Below are 23323 nucleotides of genomic sequence, written 5' to 3' on the forward strand. Positions count from 1 at the left end.
ACCTTCCACTTGCTAATCAACTTCCAATCTGGTTTCTATTCTCTCCAGTCCAATAACAATAATAAAATTCTTCCTGTGATCTTCTATTGCCGCTAAGTTATTAAGTCAATGGAGTGTTTATAGAACTTTAGCCTGCTGAGTTAGCTCCTCAACAGAATTCAGGCTCTCTGACCATCTCACTTTGAATTGCCTTCTTTCCCTCTTGCTTTAGTGATAAGACAAATTCCTGTCCTTTCTTCTTCCTACTCTGGACATTCCTTCACAATCACTTGTACATACTTACCCTTCAACAGCTAGCTATAAATGCTGAAATCCATCAAGTTTCTGTCTAGTACTTTCCTTCTTTCCCTTCCTCCTTAGTTGACATGTTCTCCTGAAAGTCTCAGACTGAGGAAGCTGAACTCATGGTCCTGCCCACAAGCCCAGTCACCTTCTAGGATTCCCTAATTCAATGAATGGAATAACCATCCACCTAGGAGCAAGAGTCAGAAATCCTGTAGTCATTCTTGCCACTTCCCTCTGCTTCACCTTCCACACCCAATGTATCCCCAAACCAGTGTTCCCTTCTCAAGGTAAACACAAGGAACAAACATATCCTCTTCTCTCCACCCTAAACGAGCACCCTCGCCCACACCACCATTATTTCCCCACAAGGCCGCTGCAAGAGCCTTTTAATCGCTCTGCCCACATTCATGCTGCTCTCTAGTCCATCTTCCATACTCAACCAAAGCAATATTTTCCAAAGGAAAATCTAGACATGTCACTTCCCTACTTAAAACCCTGCAGTGGTGTCCTGCTGCTTTCAGGATAAATACAAAATCCCTTCTCAAAGCCTATATGCCTGCAAGGTTCTGGTCACTCCCTGCTCATCTCACATCACAGTCCCTTTCCAGCTCTCTGCCCCATCATAGCTTACTTGTCTTCTTAAGGTACTTTGTGTTTCATGTATCCTTGTTAGCAAATGATGTTTGCATTGCTTGGAAATGCTCTTCCTCCTTTTATCCATTTAATTGAAATTCAATCCTAAAAGTTCTGTCATCACTTTTTCAGGGAAGACTTACCTATCCTCCCAGAGTCAAATCCCTTATTATAAGTATTCATGCTATTATGTCATAAAAACTGCCACAGTAGCAGTTCACATTTGTCTATATGATCATTGGATTATCTGTCTCCATCGCTAGACTGTACGTTCAATGGGGGATGGGACCATATGTGGTTTTGTTCACAGTTAAATCCCCTGTAGCTGGCTGGCATACTGAATGGCACATTATACACACACACACACACACACACACACACACACACACTAAGTACATCTCCATGTTTAAAGTCTAAAATATGTTATTCTAACACCCGGGACTCACTTCAACTTTTCAATCACTTGTATGTTTCTGGAGCATGCAACCTACCTATAAAATAAGCCTACAAATCTCAAATTTCGAATTGCATAGTTAATGAATGGAAATAAAGGTTAAAGGACATATAACTATAAAACTACAACAACTACTTTTTATATTATAAGCATACCAGTTTTTAGACACAGTAAAAGTTGAATAAATGTCTGCCTAACAGGGAATTTGTACATTCAAACATGATATACAACTCAAAGTAAAATTCTGAAGATTATAGACAGATTCAGCTTGGCTTCTACAGTCTCAAGAAAAGACTTAGGGCCAAAACTTCAAAATTATAGGGAACTGGATTTCAAATATTTTAAGAAAATGAGTTACCCAAAAGTGAAATAGAAAAGGCTGCCTTAGGAGGTAGTGAGTCCCCATCACTAAAAATTTTCAAGAATCTATGCACTATTTTCCAAAGATATTACAAAGGAATGTGTGAGATATTTCTGTAATGGAACTATTATTCAGAATAATTCCTTCTGAAAGAACCATGTCTAAACTCTTGTCTCGCACCACGCTTAACACAGTGTCTTATGCAGAGCAGAAGTTCAGCGAATACTTGCTAAACTTATTTTATTGCTTTCAGAGCCTATGGCAACTCATTTGAATATTTCCCATGGTGTCCCATATTCCCCCTTTAAGGGTGAATTTAATTTCTGGAAACAGTAAAAAGACGTCAGAAGTCAAATTTGACAAACAAGGCAGATAAACTAGGCAATAAATTTTGGCTTATAAAGGATATAAAATGGCAGTGAGATAATATCTGTAATCATTTAACACTGAATCTGGCACAGGGGAAACGCCCACTCAATTAGGTATTGTAATCATTATATACTGAATCAAGAGCAGATTCTCAAAGAGGAATTAAATAAAGGTAACATTGTAAGAATTAATCTGTAGTGATTCTTAAAAAAGAAAAACAAACAAACTCATTTGGATACATGGAAATCCTAGGACGGCACATTTGTTAAAATTAAGCTCAGCACTTAGTTATATATCAACATTACATCTCATTTTTCAAGAACTTTGACTACAGAGATAACTACCTATGTAGAATTTGACTAAGCATTTTTGCTATAAAGCAAAATCCTCAAGGTTACATATTTATCCTATATGAATATTCCTCTCTTAAGTATAGATTAATATTCTTTTCCCATCCAGGTGTTTCTGAGGAGCCCTTCAATGCTGATACTAGCAATCTGACTTTTCCTCCAAAAGAGAGAATATAGAAAAAAAAATACAGAAATTGGGACCTTGTAAGATTACAGTGTGTACGCTATAATCAGAGTGCTTTGAAAATGGGAAAATGGAGCAAAACCTTTACTAAATGCTACTTCCAGAAAAGTGAATTACTACAAATTTTGCAAATAAGGAAAAAAAAAAACAACCACCTGGGATCTCTCAGCTAGGCTGACATTTTCCAGCAGGGTTGCTGCATGTCTCTGCTGTTGAGGCTTCACTCTCTTCTGCATAGACTTCATCATGATTTTAGTCTCTGAAATACATTCTACACTGGAGTCCGACTCCTCTGTGCTATTTTTCCAGCCTCCACTGCTGACTGAAAGCTCAAAGGATGAAAGAGACTCATGCTTCAAGTCATCACCAGAAGGCCTGATTCTCTGAGTTTTCTTATTTCCCTTAAATAACAAAGAACGGGTCTTTTATTTTGGGTAGCTGGCTTATTTATAATTAATTACCATTTCCTTTATAATCTTATGACATTAGGTGATATTTATTACTAATAAAATTTTTAAAAATCAGAAGCTTAGAAAATAGACTTTGGCAAACATATACTGCTATAATGGCTTGTTTAGAATTTGATTTAGCAAAGCTAGGCTGAGAGTCAAGAAACCTTCTGATTTTGAGGATGGATGCAAAAGACCCCAAACTGAGTAAAATACACTGTGCTTCCTGACTCCCCTGCTCCAACAGAGATTTTCTTGCTTTTGGAGCCTTGGTGCATATATATCAATAATCTATTCATCTAAAGTTTGGCCATCATTTGCCTCTTAAGAAATGTGAATAACTAAAACTGTAAAGAGTTTTCCATAATTTTTTTTGGTGTGTGATTAGTCTAACTCTAAAGGTTCAAAAAAATTAAATTTTAGATAGTAACAGACATTTGAGGAATATACTGTAATGTGACATTTGGCAAACACAAAAACAATGTAGGAATTACATATACAACATATTTCTAGGCAAATATATATCCACAGACTCACACAGATGCACATCCTTTCTCACTCTGATTTTATATATATAATTTTCTGTAATACATAAATGTACATTTTTTCTATATCTTGAACTATATTGAAAAGAATATATTGGAAAAATACATTAAAATAATTATATTTTAAATGGTCATCTCCAGTCAGTAAGACAATAGGTAATTTAAATTTTCTTATTTATAATTTATTTTCTAAGTTTCCCCTAATAAACATGTATTACTCTAGCAAGAAAAAAAATAATGACAGTGAAAAAATACCTATCAGTGCTTCACTTTAAACCATGATAACATTCGGCCCTTGATAAGTCTTCTCCTTCACATGGGAAATGTCACAAATGGTTCAATCCCACTTGAATTACTCACCTTAGGTGCTGAAGTTTGGCAGGTGGTAGTGAACTCAGTGATCCTACTTGTTGGTATAAACTGAGGCTATCGTGGAAAAAATCATTAGACAAACGTAAGTAAAAATAACTCTTGACTGGCATAGTGTAATAATTCAGTATTCTTCATTTCTTAAAGTGCCAAGATCGCATTCATTATTAAGGCGTCTCTGATGTATAATTAGTAGTGGCAGTACAAGAGAATCCAATGAAGCATTACAGATCAAATGCCCTACGAGCAATATAAAGGTGTCACTGTACCAAACACTGTCTCCACAGCCCTTGTTTCCCCTCTCTGGAGAACCTTTTTCTTTATTTGCAGGTCCCAGTATCTGGAATAAATCTTAACCTTTAGCAACAGCTCTGTATAGTTCAGAGCTCTGGGTCTGAGCTTCAGGAGACTTTTGAGGGTAGACTGGCCTTATCTGTGTCCCTAACAACTGAGATGCTGTCTTACCCTCAACATCCAGCTCCTGCCCTCTACTCAAAGGCATAGCTAGAGAGAGAAAGTATTTGCTTTTCCCAAAAAAAGAAGTGCCTTTAAGATAATATTTTGATGTGATAATTGTTACACTAAGTGATGAGATGTTAATGAAATATTCAAAGAGAAAATAAAGAGTAATGTGGGCCCTGCACCCCAGATCCAGGATCACTCCCCTTGGAATGAGACCCTACTTAGGGGTCCACTTGCACCTCCTTTTTGGTGCACCTACTTTCTTTTACTGTGCCACAGACACCATCACGGTATCCAGCTCAGTGTCCAGATTCTTTAGGACAGAAAATTTACCTCACTCTTGTAAGTACCCTAATCCCCAAATTGGAGTCCTGACTCTGATTCAGGGTTGGATCTGCTGAAAAATTTTCCAGTGTGGATGGACTCCAGAGATGTTGAAATGGTGCCTTTTCCTCCGTCCTGAGATCCAAATAAATAACCATTGGTGGCATCTTATAAACTGTAGGTACCCTTAAGGCAACCCTTCCGAAACTGAATTACTTCACCTCTGTACCTGTGCCCATCCCCAACCTGTACTTCCTCTTGCAGTCCCTCTTTTGACGAGTAACACCACCAAACACCTGGACATCCAAGCTAGGCTGTCCTTGGCCAACAATCACTCTCAGTCCCCTCACCCTATCAGTGACCAAAGCTTGTGGATTTTCCCACAGGTCTGCACTAGCCTCAAGTCACCATCCTGTTTCAATGACTTTATCATCTTTTGCTTAAACTATTTTCTATAACCTCACTTTCTTGCTTCTAGTTCAGAGACTTCTCTATATATCTGTGTCATGATCACTTTCTACATAATGTTACTCCCTGCATTAAAATAAGGAAGACAAGAGAGAAGAAGAGGGGCAAAAGAGAGAGGGGAGGGGGCATTCTCAAAATTGGATGCATGTGATTAGAATCACCCAGTAAGCCTTTAAGAAAAACTCTTGATGCCAAGTCTACACCCTGAAATTCTAATTTAATTATGTGGGGATGTGGACCTGGCATCAGTAGTTTTTAAAGCTCTCCAGGTGATTTTAATATGCAGTCAGGATTGAAAAGGACTAGCTTAGAAGATAGTTTTCTGTGTGTAGCACCTACCACGTGATGCAGCACACAACCAACGTTCAATTCAAGTTTATTAAACGTAGCCAAACAGCACCTAGCATGACATACAAGCAGCTCTCAAATGGCTGCACCTAAACTCTCTAAACCTTCTTCTGAACATTCTTCTGAACCATCTTTCCATCTGTCTGACATCCCTTGTTGCCCTCATACACTAGATGCCCAATCACACTGACTCTTCCTCGGGTTCAGGTTCATGTTCCCATGCCTTTTGTATCACCCATTTCCTGCACCTGGAGTGACATTTCTCATCTTCTCCAGTTGTCAAATTTCCCTTATCCTTCCAGTCTCAGTTCAAATATTATCCACTATGAATGCCTTTTCCAATTCCCCAAGGGAAAATTAATTGCTTTATCTTCTATGTTCCTCCTGGCATTACATCTTTTTAGATGTTTAGATATATCTATATATGTAGATTCACATGAACAATATACATTTTTTAAAGTATATTTTTTAAGTCTCTTTACTACTCCATTCTCTATTCATTCAGTTCACCTTCCACTAATAGGTAACCACTGCTACTACTTTCTTGTTTAACTTTCCAGAGATTTGTTTATATATCATATACAAGCATATATAAATAAGTTTTTCCAACTTTCTTGAGGAAGGGAAAAATGGTAGTATATTATACACACAGTCTATTACTTTCTTCTCCATTGAAGTATATATCCTAGAGATCCTTCTCCATTAGTACTTAAAATGCTTCTTTAGTCCCTTTTACAGCTGCATTGTATTCTTCCCCTCTCCAGTTTTATTGAGATATAACTAACCTACATCACTAAGTTTAAGATATACAGTATAATGGCTTGGCTTACACATATTGTGATATTACCATAATAAGTTTAGTTATCATCCCTCATCTCATATAGATTCAAGTAAAAGAAAGAAAAAATGTTTTTCCTTGTAATGAGAACTCTTAGGATCTACTCACTTACTTTTATACATTATCATACAGTGTTAGTGATAGTTACACGCCTCAAAGTTTCCCTGAGCTCCCTCCCTCCAACCCTTCCCTATAACTCTTCCAATTTCTACCCCAACCATGGGCAACCACTGTTCTGCTTTCTCTCAGTATAATCTGCATGTTCTAAATTTTATCTTAAGTGGAATTATAAATCTTTTTTGGTCTGACTTCTTTCACTAGGAAGAATTATTTTGAAATTAATCTATATTGCTTTGTGGATCAATAGTGCATTCCTTTTTATTGCTGAGTAGTATTGCACTGAATGGACATACCACAATTTGTCCTTTCACCTATTGATGGTCACTTGGGTGGTTTCCAGTGTTTGGCTACAAAACTACTATGAGTATACAAGTTGCTGTGTAGACATATGCTTACCTTCATGTGTTTATTTTGCTGACTATATATCTCCCTTGGAGAAATGTCTATTCAAATGTTTGGCCCATTTTTTTTTTAAACAGAGGGAATTTACCATAGTGATTGGTAACAGAGGAGACTGAAGAGGCTGAGAAGACTATAAGAAATGTTATCAAAATCAGGAAGCTCTTAGAAGCCTCAGGTTGGAGGGACAATAGGAAGAACTGATATTATCAGAACCCAGGGGCCATAGTTCTATAGGTCAGAAGTTCAAGTACATTATGACTCAGCTAGGTCCTCCATTTAGAGTCTTACAATTGCCTATTTTTTTAAATTGTGTTGTTTATCTTATTATTGAGTTTTTAAAGCTCTTTATATGTTCTAGATAATGGTCCAGTATCAGACATGGTTTTACAGATGTTTTCTCCCAGTCTGTGGCTTGATTTTTCAATTTCTTAAATGCATCCTCTCAAGAGCAAAAGCTTTATCATTTTGATGAGGTCCAATTTGTAAATTTTCTTTTATAACTCATGCATTTTGAACCATATTGAAGAAATCTTTGCCAACTCTAGGCCATGAAAATTTCTTCCTATATTTTCTTCTAGAAGGTTTGTAGTTTTAGCTTTTACATTTAGACCAATGATCCACTTCAAGATAATTTTTATATGGTTTGAGGTAAGAGTCAAGGTTCATTATTTTGAGGACACACGTCTATCCAAATGTTTTGGTATCATTTGTTGAAAAGATTCTTTCTTCCATTGAAATGTATTGGTCCTTTTGTTGAAAAACAACTGACTACATACATATGAGTCTATTTCTGGACTCATTCTATTCCATGGCTCTATTTATCCCTTTTAATACCAATACTAGATTGTATTTATTTCTACAGATTTATAATAAGTATTGAAATAAGGTGAAGTCAGTCCATCAACTTTGTTTTTTCCAAAATGATTTTGACTATTATAAATCCTTTGCATTCTATATGAATTTTGTAGTAAGTTTTGCAATTTCTACCTAAAATAAAGCTGACAAATTCTGATCAAAGTACAGACCTATCAGAGAGAACTGACATAGTGACATATTACCAATACTGAGTCTTCAAACTCATGAACATAGATTATCTCTCTGTTTATTTGCTTTATTTTTTAGCAATATTTTGCTTTTCAGTATAGGTCTTGCTCATCTTTTGTCAAATTTATCCCAAAGTATTTCACATATTCTAATGCTATTGAAAGTGGTATTTTTTTTTATTTCAATTGCAATTGTTTGCTGCTAGTATGCTAAATTAAAATATTTTTTATATACTGATTTTTGTACCCTGTAACCTTGCTAAGCTCGTTTCACTAATTCCAGTAACTTTTTAATAGATTCCACCCTATTTTCTACATAGACTATCACATCTAAAAAGAAAAACTGTTTTACCTCTTCCTTTGCAATCAGAATGCTTTTATTTCTTTTTATGTCTTTCTTGTACTTCTAGAACCTCCTGAGCAATGCTGAATTGGAATGGTGAGAGCAAACCTCCTTGTCTAATTCCTCATCTTAGGGGGGAGAGATTTCAGTCTTTCACTAGTAAGTACGATTTTCGCTGTAAGGTTTTTCTAGATGCCCTTTATCACATGGAGGGAGTTTTTCTCTGTTCCTAATTTGCTTAGAGTTTTTATCAGAAATGGATGCTGTTGCTTCTTTTTTGTCATTCATATCTTAATGAAATTTTTTCCTTTTTGCTTATGATATTTATATGTTACACATTTACATGGTGTCTTACCCATATTTTACTGGAATTTTTCCCTTTTTTTTTTTTTTGAAATGATACCTTATTTAGCTGCTGTACTAGCTTGTTCATTAAACACATCACTATAAAAGTTAGGTTTTCCAGGAATAGCTCTTTGCCAGAATTTTCTATAGGAAGGATAGGTGGAGGATGAGTCTAGGCAAGTTTATTTTTTTTTTTTTAACCCACAAGCAAAACCTCTTTCCTTCTCATCTTTACCCCAAAAAACCCCACTGCTTCTGCAAATATGGCTCTTTTGAATACTTTCATGTGCATTCCACACCTTCTACTTCTGTGAAGCAAAGCAGGTCCAGTAAGGTTTCTGTTGCTGTCCAGCTTCTGTACATAAAGGCTATAGCTTTTTCACCTCCAGATGAACCCTTCTTCAGTAAAGGTATTTGTGTTGATTCTTCAGGGGTGCTATTGCTGGGCTCTTTCTTTCATTTCTCTTCCTTTCCACCTGTGGGGTTCCTGCATTATCTTGACTACTTTGGACAGCCCTGCAGTATTTTGGTATATGTTTCTTAGCTTGACTGAAACTGGAGTTTGCATTTTTGTTTCCTGTTTTCCTTGTTATTCTTAAAAGACCCCCTGAAAAAGAACAGGAAGATGCTGTATCTACATAGCCATATTTATAGCAGAAGTCTCCTACATCCTTTTTACCTACATTTATCATGGTATGTACCTCATTGTCTTATAGTTAAGATGAGTTTCTCTCTCCACAGACTGTGAAATCTCAAATCATTTTTTATCTGCAGTAACTATCCCAAAGTTTAGAACTTTATAGGTACTCAGTAAAATGTTGATGATGGACAGGATAAACAGATGCTCTCAGAGCCTACTGCTCATTTCTTCCACTGTTAAAAAACTGTCCCAAGTCTACTCTGTACTAATAATGTGACTACTTCTCTAATACCTGTCAGAGGTCATCACATCTTTGAGATGCTTTATATTAAACACCAGTGTCCTGTTTCTGTGCAGCAAAATAGAATGAATCTAGTGACAATGTATGATCCACTTAAATCAACTGGGTTTGCATCATTTTTGGTGCTAGCTTAATGGTAATTACTTTTTGCTGTAAAGTTTTATTGTAATGAGTTTTGACCTGAACTATTAATCATGTCACTAGAGTTGTGAGTAAATAAAAATATTTTTTAATTCCATAAATTTTCCTCTTCTTATATTCATTTCAGAGTTGTGTTTCTACAAAAGAACTTCAGGCATCATAGAAAAACATGGCAAAAGTGTTTCAGCTACATTTTCAATAGAAAAACATCAATAATGAGGGTACATCTTTGATTGCATTTTTTGTAAAACAGAAATTCATGTAACAAAGCTAATCCATTTCAACTTCTGTCCCAGTTAATGCGTAGTTGTTTACTAGAGAGAGCATTCTTTTTATCACCACCATCACCTTTTCAGATTTCAAAGAATTGTCATCACCCTAGAAAGCTTGCTAATATCAGTATTTATATTTATATGACACTCACAAACTCTCCCAGCAAGACTGTTACATTTCTTCACATGTTTGGAGAGTCCTGAAAATCAGACTCAATCAGCAAAAGCTGTATAAGATGAAGTATCTCTGGCAGCAGGAAAACTGAAGGATCCTTATCCCAGGAATAAAGAAGAGAATGTCAGAGGTGCATAAGAATCACTGGGGAGCTAGGCACAAATGCAGATTCCAAGGCTTCCATCCCAGAGATTCTTGTTCAGTCTGCTGTAGATCTCAGAAATCTGCATTTTTACAAACATGAGATGTTTTTACACAGACAATCCTATCACCATCGACATACAGCACAAAAAGACAGGGGAGTCTCCTTTCTAATTTTGCATCCATGCTTTGTGGCACTGTAGAGAAAATATTTTCATGTTTCTGCACCATTAAGGCTTTCTGATCAAATTTTGCCAAAATTTGAGACAGCCTAGAAGAACAAATCTTGAATTTATGACTAATTATTAGAGAGCATCTGAAGAGATTTACTTCCCTGGAGGTATGTGTTTACATTTTAAGGAAGGAGATCTAGGACCATGGGGATATTGCCTGGGTTGTAAAGCTGGAGAAGCTAATCTTATCTTACTCCCAAGAGATTTATTTCTATTCCAAACAGCAGGAGTAAGAACCCAGGATACTTCTCAAAGAGCAAACAAGTATGTGCATCTGTTGGGTGGTGGGGTGGGATTAGGGAGATGGCTGTCCCTCTCCTATTTAAACTTCCAGATTCATTTTTTTCAGAGTTCCTTGCCATAGTACAAACTCCAGTGTATGAAGGGTAGCATAAGCTCTGCCTCATCTGTTGCCCCAGGGGTACAAATGAGGGCAAAAGGGAATCAGCACAATTATTTTCTATAATTAAATAATGATCTGCTCTGCTCCAGAAACCTCATGTTTGCGTTCAGAATAAAATTAATATATATGGATACTTAAAACTTAACAGTCTGTAAATGAAAATGGGCAACTAATACTCACAGGCTCTAAAACTGGATGGGTCTTTGCAAATACCCAGTTTAATCCTCTTTTTACTGTACTAGAGGAGTGCTAGGATCAAGAACTAGCAACAACTGACAGGCCTGAGGTCACTCGGCTCATAAACAGAGCCAAGACCTGAAGTTAGGCATCCTGATACCAGTCCGGTGCACTGTCCACCACACCCCACCTTCTGTAAGGAGCCCCTAAGCATCCTTACCTCTGTTCTGCTGTCTAAAACAATCACTGCCCTCTACATCTGCCTAATAAACAGAGCTCTTTCAAAAGCAAAAAATCTGACTACCATTAGCTGTTAATTTCTCAGTTTCTCCCACACTGAAGGGCTATCAATCCAAAATGCAAGCAGGAGATCAAAGTAGTTCAAATACCTTTGAACTAAGAATCAGTCTCATATTCTGGATCTAGCTTTATTCCTACTGTGTTTCTGCGACCTCAGTCAGACAGGCAATATAGTTTGGTAACAGAGTGAGGGGTCTGGAGCCTGTGTCGGCTGGAATCACAGTTCTGCAGATTCCTAACTCCTTCCTTGGCAATTTACTTCTCTGTGCCTCAGCTTCCTCATCTCTAAAACAGGACTCATAGCAATCACAGGAAGGTCATGAGGATTAAACGAGTCAGTATGTTCAAGGCATCTCTAAGGACGGCTCATTCTAACTGCTATTATCATTTAATCCTTCCATTCATCCTTCTCATTTAAGTTCCCCCATGTATGTAATATATACAGTTACAGTAATCATTCAGGGTAGTTTTAGAATTCACCAAAATATATATAACTATGGAAATCTTGGGGAAGAAATTGGAGAGGAAAAAGCAATTGGACATATGAAAAATATGCAACTGTCACTTACTATGAAAAAGTCTGTGGTGATCAAATGGTGTATTCAGAACTAAGCAGCAGACAAATCCTGAAGCAAATAAAGTGTGAGCTTCAGGCTCCGCCCTTACACAGGCCCCCTTCATGGTCCTGTCCCTGACTTCATAGTTATAATTTTGCATTTTCTTTTTAGAAGGAGATCCCCCAAAATGTATAAACCGCAGACTTTAAAGCACTAGATCTGCCATTGTTCAGAAGTATTATAAGTAATACTTAGCTATTTTCAAATGCTAGGTGCTATTCCTAGTGGTCTTGGCTAGAAGACCTTCCTTGAGGATTCTCGGAAGAGAGGAAGGATGACTCTTTGGCAAAGCAAAAGACATGGACAAACACTGGTTATTTCTCTAGGACTGGATTAGACACCACACCCTTTGTTAGAGGCTGAGCCTGGCCAGGCAAGACTGATGGAAGGAGTGGGAGGGTTAAACCACATATCGGTAAAGGACAAGGTGGAAAATGTAACTCAAATGAGATTAAGTTTAAATTCTGCTCAAGCCTACAGGAGTTAGGACAGGAGAAGGCACCAGATTCAAACCAAGAATATGATCAGGAGACAAAGGTTAACTCGAGAGGCATGAGCTATGGGGTTTAAGTGAAAAATTAGAAAAATCATGAAGTACAATTCTTTAAACTGAATTCAAAATGTAAAGGTGGGTCCTGAGTAAGAAGTGAGATTAGATCTAACAGGATGAGAAACAGGAATCAGGCTCGGGGGAGGACATAGCAGTGCTGGCGCTCTGAGGTACACACTCAGAGGCACAGAGTTCCTTTAGAGGAAACCAGGGAGGAGCCTGCCCCGGAAGGAAGCCAAACACCTGTCCCTGACTCCGAGCAGAGTCAGGAAATAGACCCTGAGGTGCATCCAGGGTGCAAGGCAACCTCTGACTGTTCCTGAGTAGCATGCATGCTGGTCGAAAACTGGCTGTATGTACAGTTCAGGTGCTTAAGGAATGATTGCAGGGCAGAGATCAAATAGGTACATTTGCAGCAAAACCCAAATTAGTCTTCTCTCCAGTGAAAGCCATTTCAGGTAACACACCTGAACCTCCACTTCTCTCTCCATCTCTGCGGATGTGAACAGGAAGGACTGACTGACATGCAGAGAGGGATGTAATGTGGCAAGACCACTTGCCACCGTCAAAGCTACTTCTGTCCTTCTTGGAGGAAGGATGAGTTCCCTCTGGACTTGAATTCCTATTGGCCTTCCTAATATTTGGTCACTTCTGTAAAACCAGGAACGGACAACAATGGATGATATTTCCTGGTCTCAACCTCCAGGGCAAAAGAGGGTGACTTATGAAGCCAGGAGCAGGAACTATCCTAGTCTCCCCACACCACACTGTGCCCTGAAGCCACGTTGTTCTGATGCCCCGTAACTGCTGGTACTATCCTGGTTTGTTTAGTAAACTACAGCGGCATTCTGTCAGGCAGTGTGGCATCAGCTCCTCAAGAAATGATGAAGAAGATAAACTAGAGGACCACTTTTTCACACCATATGCAAAAATAAACTCAAAATAGATTAAAGACTTAAATGTAACCATAAAACTGCAAGAAGAAAACATGCAATATGTTCTTTGACATCAGTCCTAGCAAATTTTTTTCTGGACATTTCTCCTCAGACAAGGGCAACAAAAGCAAAAATAAACAAATGGGACTACATCAAACGAAAAAGCTTTTGTACAGCGAAGGAAACCATCAACAAAAGGAAAAGGCAATTTACTGAATGGAAGAAGGTATTTGTAAATGATATTATCTGATAAGGGGTTAATACCCAAAATATATAAAGGACTCATACAACTCTATATCAAAAAACAAACAACCTGTTTAAAAAATGGGCAAGGGACCTGAATAGACATTTTCCCAAAGACACACAGATGGCCAACTGACACACAAAAAGATTCTTGATATGACTAATCATTAGGGAAATGAAAATCAAAACTAGAAAGAGATACCACCTCACACCTGTTAGAATGGCTATTCTCAAAAAGATAAACAAACAAACAAACAACAAAAAAAAACAACTCTTTGTGAGGATGCGGAGTAAATGGAAACCTGGCACACTGTTGGTAAAAATGTAAACTGGTGCAGCCACTATGGAAAACAGTATGGACATTCTTCAAAAAACTAAAAACAGAACTATTACATGATCCAGCAATTCTACTTTGGGATATTTATATGAAGAAAACAAACATACTAATTTAAAAAAATATATTACCCCTATGTTCACTGCAGTACTATTTACAAAATCAAATATATGGAAACAACCTAAATGTCCGTGAATAGATGAACAAATAAAGAAAATGTGGCATACACACACACACACACACACAAACACACACACACACACACACACACACACAATGGAATATTACTCAGCCATAAAAGAGAAGGAAGTCTTACCATTTGTGAGAATGCGGATGGACCTAGAGGGTATTAAGCTAAGTAAAATAAGTCAAAGACAAAGACAAATACCATATGATCTCACTTATATGTGGAATCTAAAAAACCAAACAAACAAACAAAGCAAAACAGAGATTCATAGACAAAGAGAACAAACTGGTGGCTGCCAGAGGGGAAGGGGGCAAGGACGTGGGCCAAATAGGTGAAAGGGATTAAGAGGTACAAACCTCCAGTTATAAAATAAGTTAAGTCCGGAGGATCTTAATGTACAGCATTAGAGGATGTAATACACAGTCAATAATACTGTAATAACTCTGTATGGTGGCAGATGGTAGCTAGACTTATCATGGTGATCATTTTGTAAATATAAAAATATTGAATCATTATGTTGTACACCTGAAACTAATATAATACTGTATCAATTATAATTCAATAAGAAAAAAAGAATTTGGACAAGTAAACCAAGCTAAGAAGTTGAACAGCTACCGTTCAACAGGTACTGTGCCCAACACGGAGCCAGATGTGGTGGTGGGAGATAAATGAGAAAATGAACGTGATACCTGCCCTCAACGAGTTTTCATGAGCAGTAACAACTCATTTGCTATGCTGTGAACACGGGGCCCACAGGTGTGAGTATATTATGCATTATTCCTTTTGGAAAAGCAATGCATCACCATATAGAAATGAGATTTTTGTAGCAAGAGTAATAAAGTAAAACATTTCAATTACACTGAGTACAACAGCCCCTTGTTAGAAAGGGTCTTTAGGTGTCATAAATTTCAGATTATGGCAGTTTACGTAAGGAGGCTGAAAAGTACTCTTGATGAACAAATATATTTTCTAAGGAAACTGTCCCCGTAGTTATATAAATCTGAAATCTCAGCATCCTACATAATAATGACACATTAAAAAGATTAAATTCTAAATGGGAAAATGCGTTCACATTCTTCATTACAAAGCCGTACTCAGATATGCCATTTCAATTTGAAAAACACAGCTAAAAGTTCGACGAGTCCCTTTTGCTCTACATTTACTGCTAAAACAACCAAGGTGGGAATTGTCAGACGACACTGCTTCATTTTTTTGTGTCCACATGAGCACCACAAAAGAACAGAATGCTACTGCTGGAGTTCCTTTTCAACAGGCATGGCATTTATAAAGGCTATTCGTTTGATGCAAAGACTACGAACAAGACAAATAAAATCCAAATACAGTCCTTGTACTCCCATTCAAACGCAACACTTCATCCTGACCAAGCATAAGAACATTTTGGTCTCCAGTAATATCTGAAGAAGGTTTTCAGTCTAACCTACATAGCGTCAACCAATCCAATGCAAAATATTTATTATTTTTGAACCTATTTGTGAAGAATTTTGCATAAATCAATGTGTTCCTTCAATCTTTCACTTCTTGCTCATTAAAAACCTATTACATAAAAGGTCCAGGCCTAGGTGTTGTTGGGAATGCAAAGATGAATAAAAATAATCCCTTTCAAAAATCTTACAGTTGAATATAGGAGACAGATTAGGTACACAACTAACTATAATGCCAGATAGAAAGTGAAACATGCTCTTAAGACAGACACACATCAAGGGCAAAGGGAACTAGAAGGAAGGAGATATTTTCACAGGAAGGGAAATGACAGAAGACTTCATACAGCAATGACATTATTTTTGGATCTTGAAGGGCTAGGGAAGGGGCAGATGTTGTTTCAGACAAAATGGCAGGAATAAGGACACCCAGAGCAGCCCAGAAGGAAGACAGGGCAGCTCAGTGGGAGAATTCCACAGAAAGGAAGACATTGATACCAAAGAAGGACTAGTGTCAGATTAGAGAGAGCCTGGACAGTGGGATGAGAAATTAACATTAATCAGGGAAGATTAACCCAGAAAGACCTAAAGATACATAAGCAATACAGCACATATGCACAAACATACTGATTATATAAATACACTACCCATTAATTTATGTACAAATGGGTAAATGTAGAGTAGACTTCATTCAGGGAATCAAGCCATACACACACACACACACACACACACACACACACATTCATCATCTGCCTTATAATGATTTGAAGGCATTAAGTGGATTTAAAGTGGCACCAAAAAATCCTGAATGAAATGCACCTGTAATATATTCCATGTGCATGACAATAGAAGACAGATGAGACCAAGTTGTGAGTTAAAACTGAGAACTGGGTGAAACAGGACTGGAGAGAGTCCTTAAATGCAGAGGAACTGATTTTGTAACTCTACAGTTTTAAAATTCTTGTCTAGGTTTACTGAAAAACAGAGTAACAATAACCCAGATGATATGCCATTAGTAGCTAAACAATCAAGAGTGACAATGAAAATGAAGATGCTTCATCACTTCGCCAGCAGGTGGCACTTGCCACTTGGTATAGAAAACAGCAGGTAATGAGGAAGGAGGGAAAACATGGAGCTGGGAATACTCATTCATCTACTCAGAAAGGAGACAGCAGAACGCCGGTCAGAAAGAAGCACAATTTGTGAAGAGGCTCTTGGCTTGTTGATACAGTTTATCAATTGCATCTTGGACTTGAGCCCTTCTATTAGGTTTACTGAACTTACACATTTCCCTTAACAAATAGGATTTGCATTATATCAGATTCTTGCCTTTGTAAATGTTCTTACATCCTTTTTGTATTTATTGTAGGAGACTGTGAGCAGAACAGTGCTGGAGTAGGCAAAAAAAAAAGACACAAAGTCCAACTTCACCATTTAAAGATGTGTGGATTGATTCAAGTTATTTTAATTCTCTGAAATTCACTTCCCTCTGTTGCTGTAACTGACAGAACTACTATAATGTTATGGGGCTTAAATACAATACTATCTGTGGAAATGATAGCTTTGGACCTAGTTATTTCATTCCCTCCCAGAGGATAAGATCTAATCACTGGGACACTTCATTTACCAGAACAGTTTTCAGACTCACTGTGAGTTTTCTCTACCTAGGGCATCCTGCAGAGGTGCCCCTAGAATTTAGACTTTGTCACTCTCCATACCAGTAGGGTGGATGAGGGGTGGAGAAGAGTCTGTAGCTACTGATTTCTGGTACTACTACAATAATATTACCTTTCCTACCATGATTCTATCCCTCCTGGTTGTCAGTGACACAGAACCAAAGAATCTAAGATCCAGAAAGGTCTCTGATTTGTCAAGCCAATTCTTCATTTTCCAGATCAGGATAACTTCTGCCATTAAAGGTGAAATGCAAGAGAGTAAGAAATGGGATGTGCAGATTCAGGTCATTTTTACATTTGCTCCCCAGGCTTAATCAGTGGGTAAGTGAGCACTGGTTGTAGTGGGAGGCAGGAAGAGAGAACAGGAGGTGAGCAAACCATCATTACATGGCATACATCTTCTTATTTCCTGATAATGAGAGAATGGGCACCACCGATGACACAGTGGAACCATGGTCATATTCTAGCCGTTATTTGGTTTTCCAGTGGTGTCTACCCTACACCTGATCACATCTGCACCAAACCTCAGTGGCACCAATGCCCTGTTTTTCTGATCTTCCCACCCTTGCCTGTGTCACAGCCTAACAGCACTTCTTCTAAAAGGCAGCCAGGAAGGAAGTAAATTCTCACTGAGCACTGGATGGTTTTGAGTATTTTTTTCTCACAGCAGGTAGCTGTCACCAACATAGTTCTTTTTAATATTTTATAAATTATTTCTGTGAAAAAGGGATTGCAGTCACCTTTCAGAGGTCTTCTATTCAGTAATTACCATATTTTATAATGAGTTACACAGTGTTTAAAAGACAGACCTGTCACACAAATGCTGTTTGTTTTTAAAAATACATAAGTTTAGCATGTGCCTTAAAACACTGTTCCCATGAAGAAACAAACTCACGCTTATCTCCAAGTCTTCACTTATAATGTTCTTCTCACCCGGAACACCCTGTCCTTCCCTCTTTTTACCTTAAACAGACTTCAAGATACAAGCTGAGGGCCGCTTCCTCTACAAAACTTTGTTTGAATGAAGCTTCCCTCACTATCTCCTTGTAATAAACTTCTAATCTAGTTTCAGCTACAGATCAGACAAGTATTGAACTAGTATTATCTTACAGTGGTTGCTAATTTTAAATGCTATTAGATTCAGTCCACAAAGGAGGGCATGTTTTATTTATTGGTTCAACAACTATCTACTGAGTACTTACTACATGCCAGGCAGTGTATTAGGTAATAGAGACTCATGATGTATAAAACCAAGACTATCCTTGCATTCAGGGGCCCTACATTCTGGTATCAGAATTACTCTGTATTCCCCACCATACCTAACACTGGACAGGCCCAAAGGCAAGTATGTGCTCAAAGACCACTTCAAAGTTAACTGGTTGCCCATGGCTGGGTGGAACCAAACTTCTCCTTGACTGCCAGGGCCAGTTAAGGGTACTGAGTACCTGCAGTGTGTTAAAGACGTGAGAATTATTTTCACAAAAAGGAGGAGGGGAGGATGGTGAGGAATCTTTTATGCCCTTTGAACTGATGGGAGTAGGTTTCTATTTAAGCACTGCTAAACTTTGTCGTTTATATCTGAAATAGACTGAATCTATAAACCTGGAGCAAATTTTTACAAAAAAATCAACTACCAAGAAAGAAAGAATAAGATGGCTCAAATGTGTTACTCTATCAGTCTCCATCAAAATCTCTACCTCTAAGATGAATAAAACATCTGATACTAAACAAACAACAAGGTAATTAAGACATCATGACTGGCACCATCACTATCCAAGGGTCAGCTCTGACCTTGATAGTAAAAAAAAAAAAATCCAGAGACTGCAATAAAGGTAAAAATCAATTCAGGATGTGCTGAATGCCTTCACAAAGCTACAAGGAGTGGTAAACAAAGTATGAAACAAAACAAATTAAGATATTGCACATTGAAAAGATCTGACTGCACCTAATTGTTTATTAAAATAACCACAGGTGCTGATATCTTTACTTCCGAGTGTTATTAAACCTGCAACTAGAAGCTCTAAGAATTGTGAAAAGTTGAGCCACTTTTAGGGGTTGAAGAATGCTTAGGAGAGTATGTTTCAAATGACTTTCAGAATCTTTCCCAAAAGACCCTGAGACTACAGGCTAAAAGGGGAGGTCAGGCTTTTCTGGTTGTGATCCCAGGTGGTGGCTGGACTCACACAGCAGATCCCTCGTGAAGTGGGAGGGAGACGAAGACGAAGCTGAGGTAGAAAAGAAAGTTTATCTTCTAAGAACTCAAGAATACAGTTCATAATCAGCTGTTAAGCTTGGGTGTCTTAACTCCCACTCAGAAAGGGAATTTTCTATTCAGATGAGCATTTTCTTTCCTGACAACTTCACAGGAGTCAAGACATTTGGGCATATGGTGCTGACCTCCTCAGCTTCTATTTGAGGAACCTGACAGGCTACACAATTTAAAAATGCTGAATTGGGGTGCTAAATCTATGAACAGAGATGTAATTACTTTATTAGTTAGGAGATTAAAACAGTAATTCTGCATGCCACTTTTTCTTTCACTTGCAATTGTCATGGTTACCTACATTTACTGATAGTAATGTTTTATTTATTGCATTTTCTTAACAATTAAATATGACTTTGAGTTCCTGTATTAATGGGCTAACATTTTTTAAAAGAACAACTCTTTACCTCAAAAATCTACCCTCAGGGAGGAAGCCTAATGAAATAAAAAGAGTCTAGTCTTTGGCATCATACAGACCTGTATCCCAGTCTTGACCATGTGACCTTCGACACTCTGGCTGACCTCCACGAGGCTGTATGCACATCCTAGAGTGGAAATATATTCCCCTGTTCCTCATACACACTGTTATGTAGATGGACTTAGGTAACATGTATAAAATACATTATTATTTGAAGATTTCTCCCCTCCTGGACCCCTGAAGCCCTTGTATCACCTCTAGAACAGTCCTTGGATCCAAAATTTAAAGAAGGTGACAAAAAAGATAGAAAAAAGAGGCTGCACATTTTACTTAGGTAAACCACATGTAGTCATGAAACCAACAGCTCCAGAGTCTGGTAGATTTGGGAAAGAATTACTAACTGCTCACCTGTCGAGGCTGTTCTGCCAGTCGATTCTGATACCTTTGGACTGACTCTCGAAGTTGCTTCTCTTTCTCAGTTTTTGATGGTGGTACTGTGTTCATAGTGCCCAGAGGGATGGAAGGCAGACGTTCCATCTGACAACAACTTTTCACAGTCAGCAAGGACAAGAGACAATGTCAGGAGGAAATATACAATTATTTTTACTGCCTGTAAAAAATTATGTACTTCTACAAAGAGTAACTCTCTGGCTTATATCCAAATCTCAAATGCCGCATTTCTCACATAGAGCATGGTACTGAGTGTTTAGGTAATACATGACTTTAAATCTCCAGGCTGCGTGGAAAAGAACTTAATGGAAAATGTGGTGGGTAGGATATATTTACAAGAATGGGAGAATATTCATTATTTACTAATGCTTCATTTATCATTCATTATCATGAAATGAGGCCTTCTGCAAAAATGTTTTTTAGATAACCAAAGCTTACCTCATTACTGGCAAACATTTTTTTCACAGAAAAATTTGGGATAGGAATCTATATATCTCTCTAAAATATACCAAATAATTCTGCTTCTGAAACCCTCGGATCCTTTGCTTGATGACTCAGGATGACTGTGAAGACCAGCGACTACGTGGTGGGATGCAGCACTCAGCGATGCCCTGGGCAGGGGCAGTGGGGTTACTGAGCCACGTGGGGGAGCCCTTTGTCCAGCTGCCTGGATGAGCCTGCCTGCAGCGTCCTAACAACCACGTCTCCCTGCTGCTGTCAGTGTGGCTGCTGCTGGTCGACACCCTGCTTCCCACCTTCACTGCTGTGATGTCTCTAATCATGAGCAGGTTAATACACGTATAACACAATCAAGTAGAACTGTGAGTAAATCGCAATAAACAAGCTGTGGATGGGGGCTTCCCTTATGGTTACAAAAAGTACTAAAGATTTTTGAGACATATGGTTGGGAAGGTTTGAGCCCTCTTTTTTTTTCTTTTCTATTCCTGGTTTCATGGCTATGTGCTGGAGAGCTGAGTTAGCCAAACTGTTGAATAACTGAGATGTATTTATTCACCTTGGTATGAAGGCTTGGCAGGGATCAGAAGTCCCACTCTCGCGGACAGGACCTCGATTCAGGGTGTGTCTGAGGATGTGCGGTGGTGGGGCAGAACGCAGAGGGAGGTCAGTTCCTAGAGCCTGCCTAACACAAGGGCTTTCCCTGATTGATAGGTGCCACAAAGCAGGGAAAGTGTGTGTTATAAAATAAATGAGCGCTAAGCCAGGAAAGGGAGGAGGAGGTTGACAACAGAGAGAGGGATGTCTCCCACCGGAAACAGTGCAGGGAAAATGAAGCCTCACACGCCCACTGTATTTCTCTATTTTTCAAGGCTGCAGCATATATTTTTCTTGCCCCCACCAACAGAGAAGTGTAAGGACTACAATCAAATTCAGGTACTACTGTGAAGAAACACTTAATTCCACCTACATATGGTATTTGTTTTTATTGTTATTTTCAAAAAAAGGTGGTAGGTAAACAAAACAGGGAACACCTACCTATATATATATAACCACCTGCAGTGTTCATTTAAAGACACCTGTGGGGTGGTACCTATACAGGTTTCTATTTCATTTGTGAAAAGAACCTTTTGGCAGCATTAAGTTTTTTACTTAGGAAAGAGAAACTTCAGGTATTTTATTAAAATGCAATCCATTCAATTGTCTTCAAAGATTTTTGGAAACAATTAGATTTTAATGTGCAATACAGACCATAGATATTTTTCAACATCCTTTTCAAAATTCAGACTTTTTGGTTTAGTCAAAAGATAGGCATCATTTTTACCCTGCTGGTGATCCCTATTTTCAATACAGATAAATGCACAGAATGAATGTAATGGAAGTGTATTGATGTCTATTTCCTGGGTACTGTGACAGAAATGTCTAGCCTCTCTCTGTGTCTAAAGTGGAAAACAAAAAGAGGCTTCAGTGGTCTGAAAAACAATGGCTCCATCTTACCCTGCCTGGGTCACCAACTCTGAATAATACCATTTGTAAAATGGTGTGTTTTGTCACCATAAAGTGTCTAGAATCAGGCTTCCTGAAATAAGGATCCCTTCAGAGGGTGGGTGGTGTGGTAAGGCAGAAAAAGTGCAGGGTTTGCATCAAAGTGCTTGGCTTCACATTTCAGGTCTAACGAGGAATCCTGGACAAGTCACTGGACTTCCCTTAGCCTCACTGTTTTCTCCTCGGAGAAATGAAATAAGTTCATACTGTTATTGGAAAGATGAGATGACATAATTGCTATGTAAGAGAGAGCTATTATTATGTTTCTTGCCTAAGTTCTGGGCAGACGTTGTTCATTCAAATACTGTTCATTGGTATTAACCTAGCTGACAATTGGCAATTAACTGCTGACCATAAACTACATTTTCTGTAAACACAGACAATGCCACCTTTCACCCTATTACTCTGTCCTTCCACCATCTGCCTAATAAATAAGTATACTTCACTTCTCATCACTTTAATACAGCTATTTTAAGTGATCCTGTCCAAATCCCACTGCACATTTATATCAGGGTTTTGCTATTTGGGAGCATATTCTCAAAGGATGCACAGTCCATCCAACCATGTTGAATCAGAGTACTGAGCGAGGCCCTCAGATCAACTTCTCTTCCCCTGGGAATCTTCATCTGCAGAGCTGTTTAATGATCTCCCGTAAAGGAAGTGTCAACTCACAAGTAACTGCCCTTGTAATCAGAAGTTTTTCTCTACATCTCCCATTTCTAAGTCTCTTGCTAT

The 23323-nt window shown here is 38.2% G+C and overlaps 1 protein-coding gene across 1 annotated transcript in view; it reads right to left on the bottom strand.

The window, feature by feature from the left end:
* The window catches only part of MORC1 (MORC family CW-type zinc finger 1), a 144006-nt gene that overhangs the window by 40073 nt on the left and 80610 nt on the right, over positions 1–23323 (bottom strand). The window contains 3 exon segments of the mRNA XM_074363136.1: positions 2792–3037; positions 3991–4056; positions 20546–20684. Of these exon segments, the coding sequence (XP_074219237.1) occupies positions 2792–3037; positions 3991–4056; positions 20546–20684 (451 nt within the window).

Source organism: Camelus bactrianus, chromosome 1 (assembly GCF_048773025.1).
Source record: "Camelus bactrianus isolate YW-2024 breed Bactrian camel chromosome 1, ASM4877302v1, whole genome shotgun sequence".
NCBI classification, from domain to species: domain Eukaryota; kingdom Metazoa; phylum Chordata; class Mammalia; order Artiodactyla; family Camelidae; genus Camelus; species Camelus bactrianus.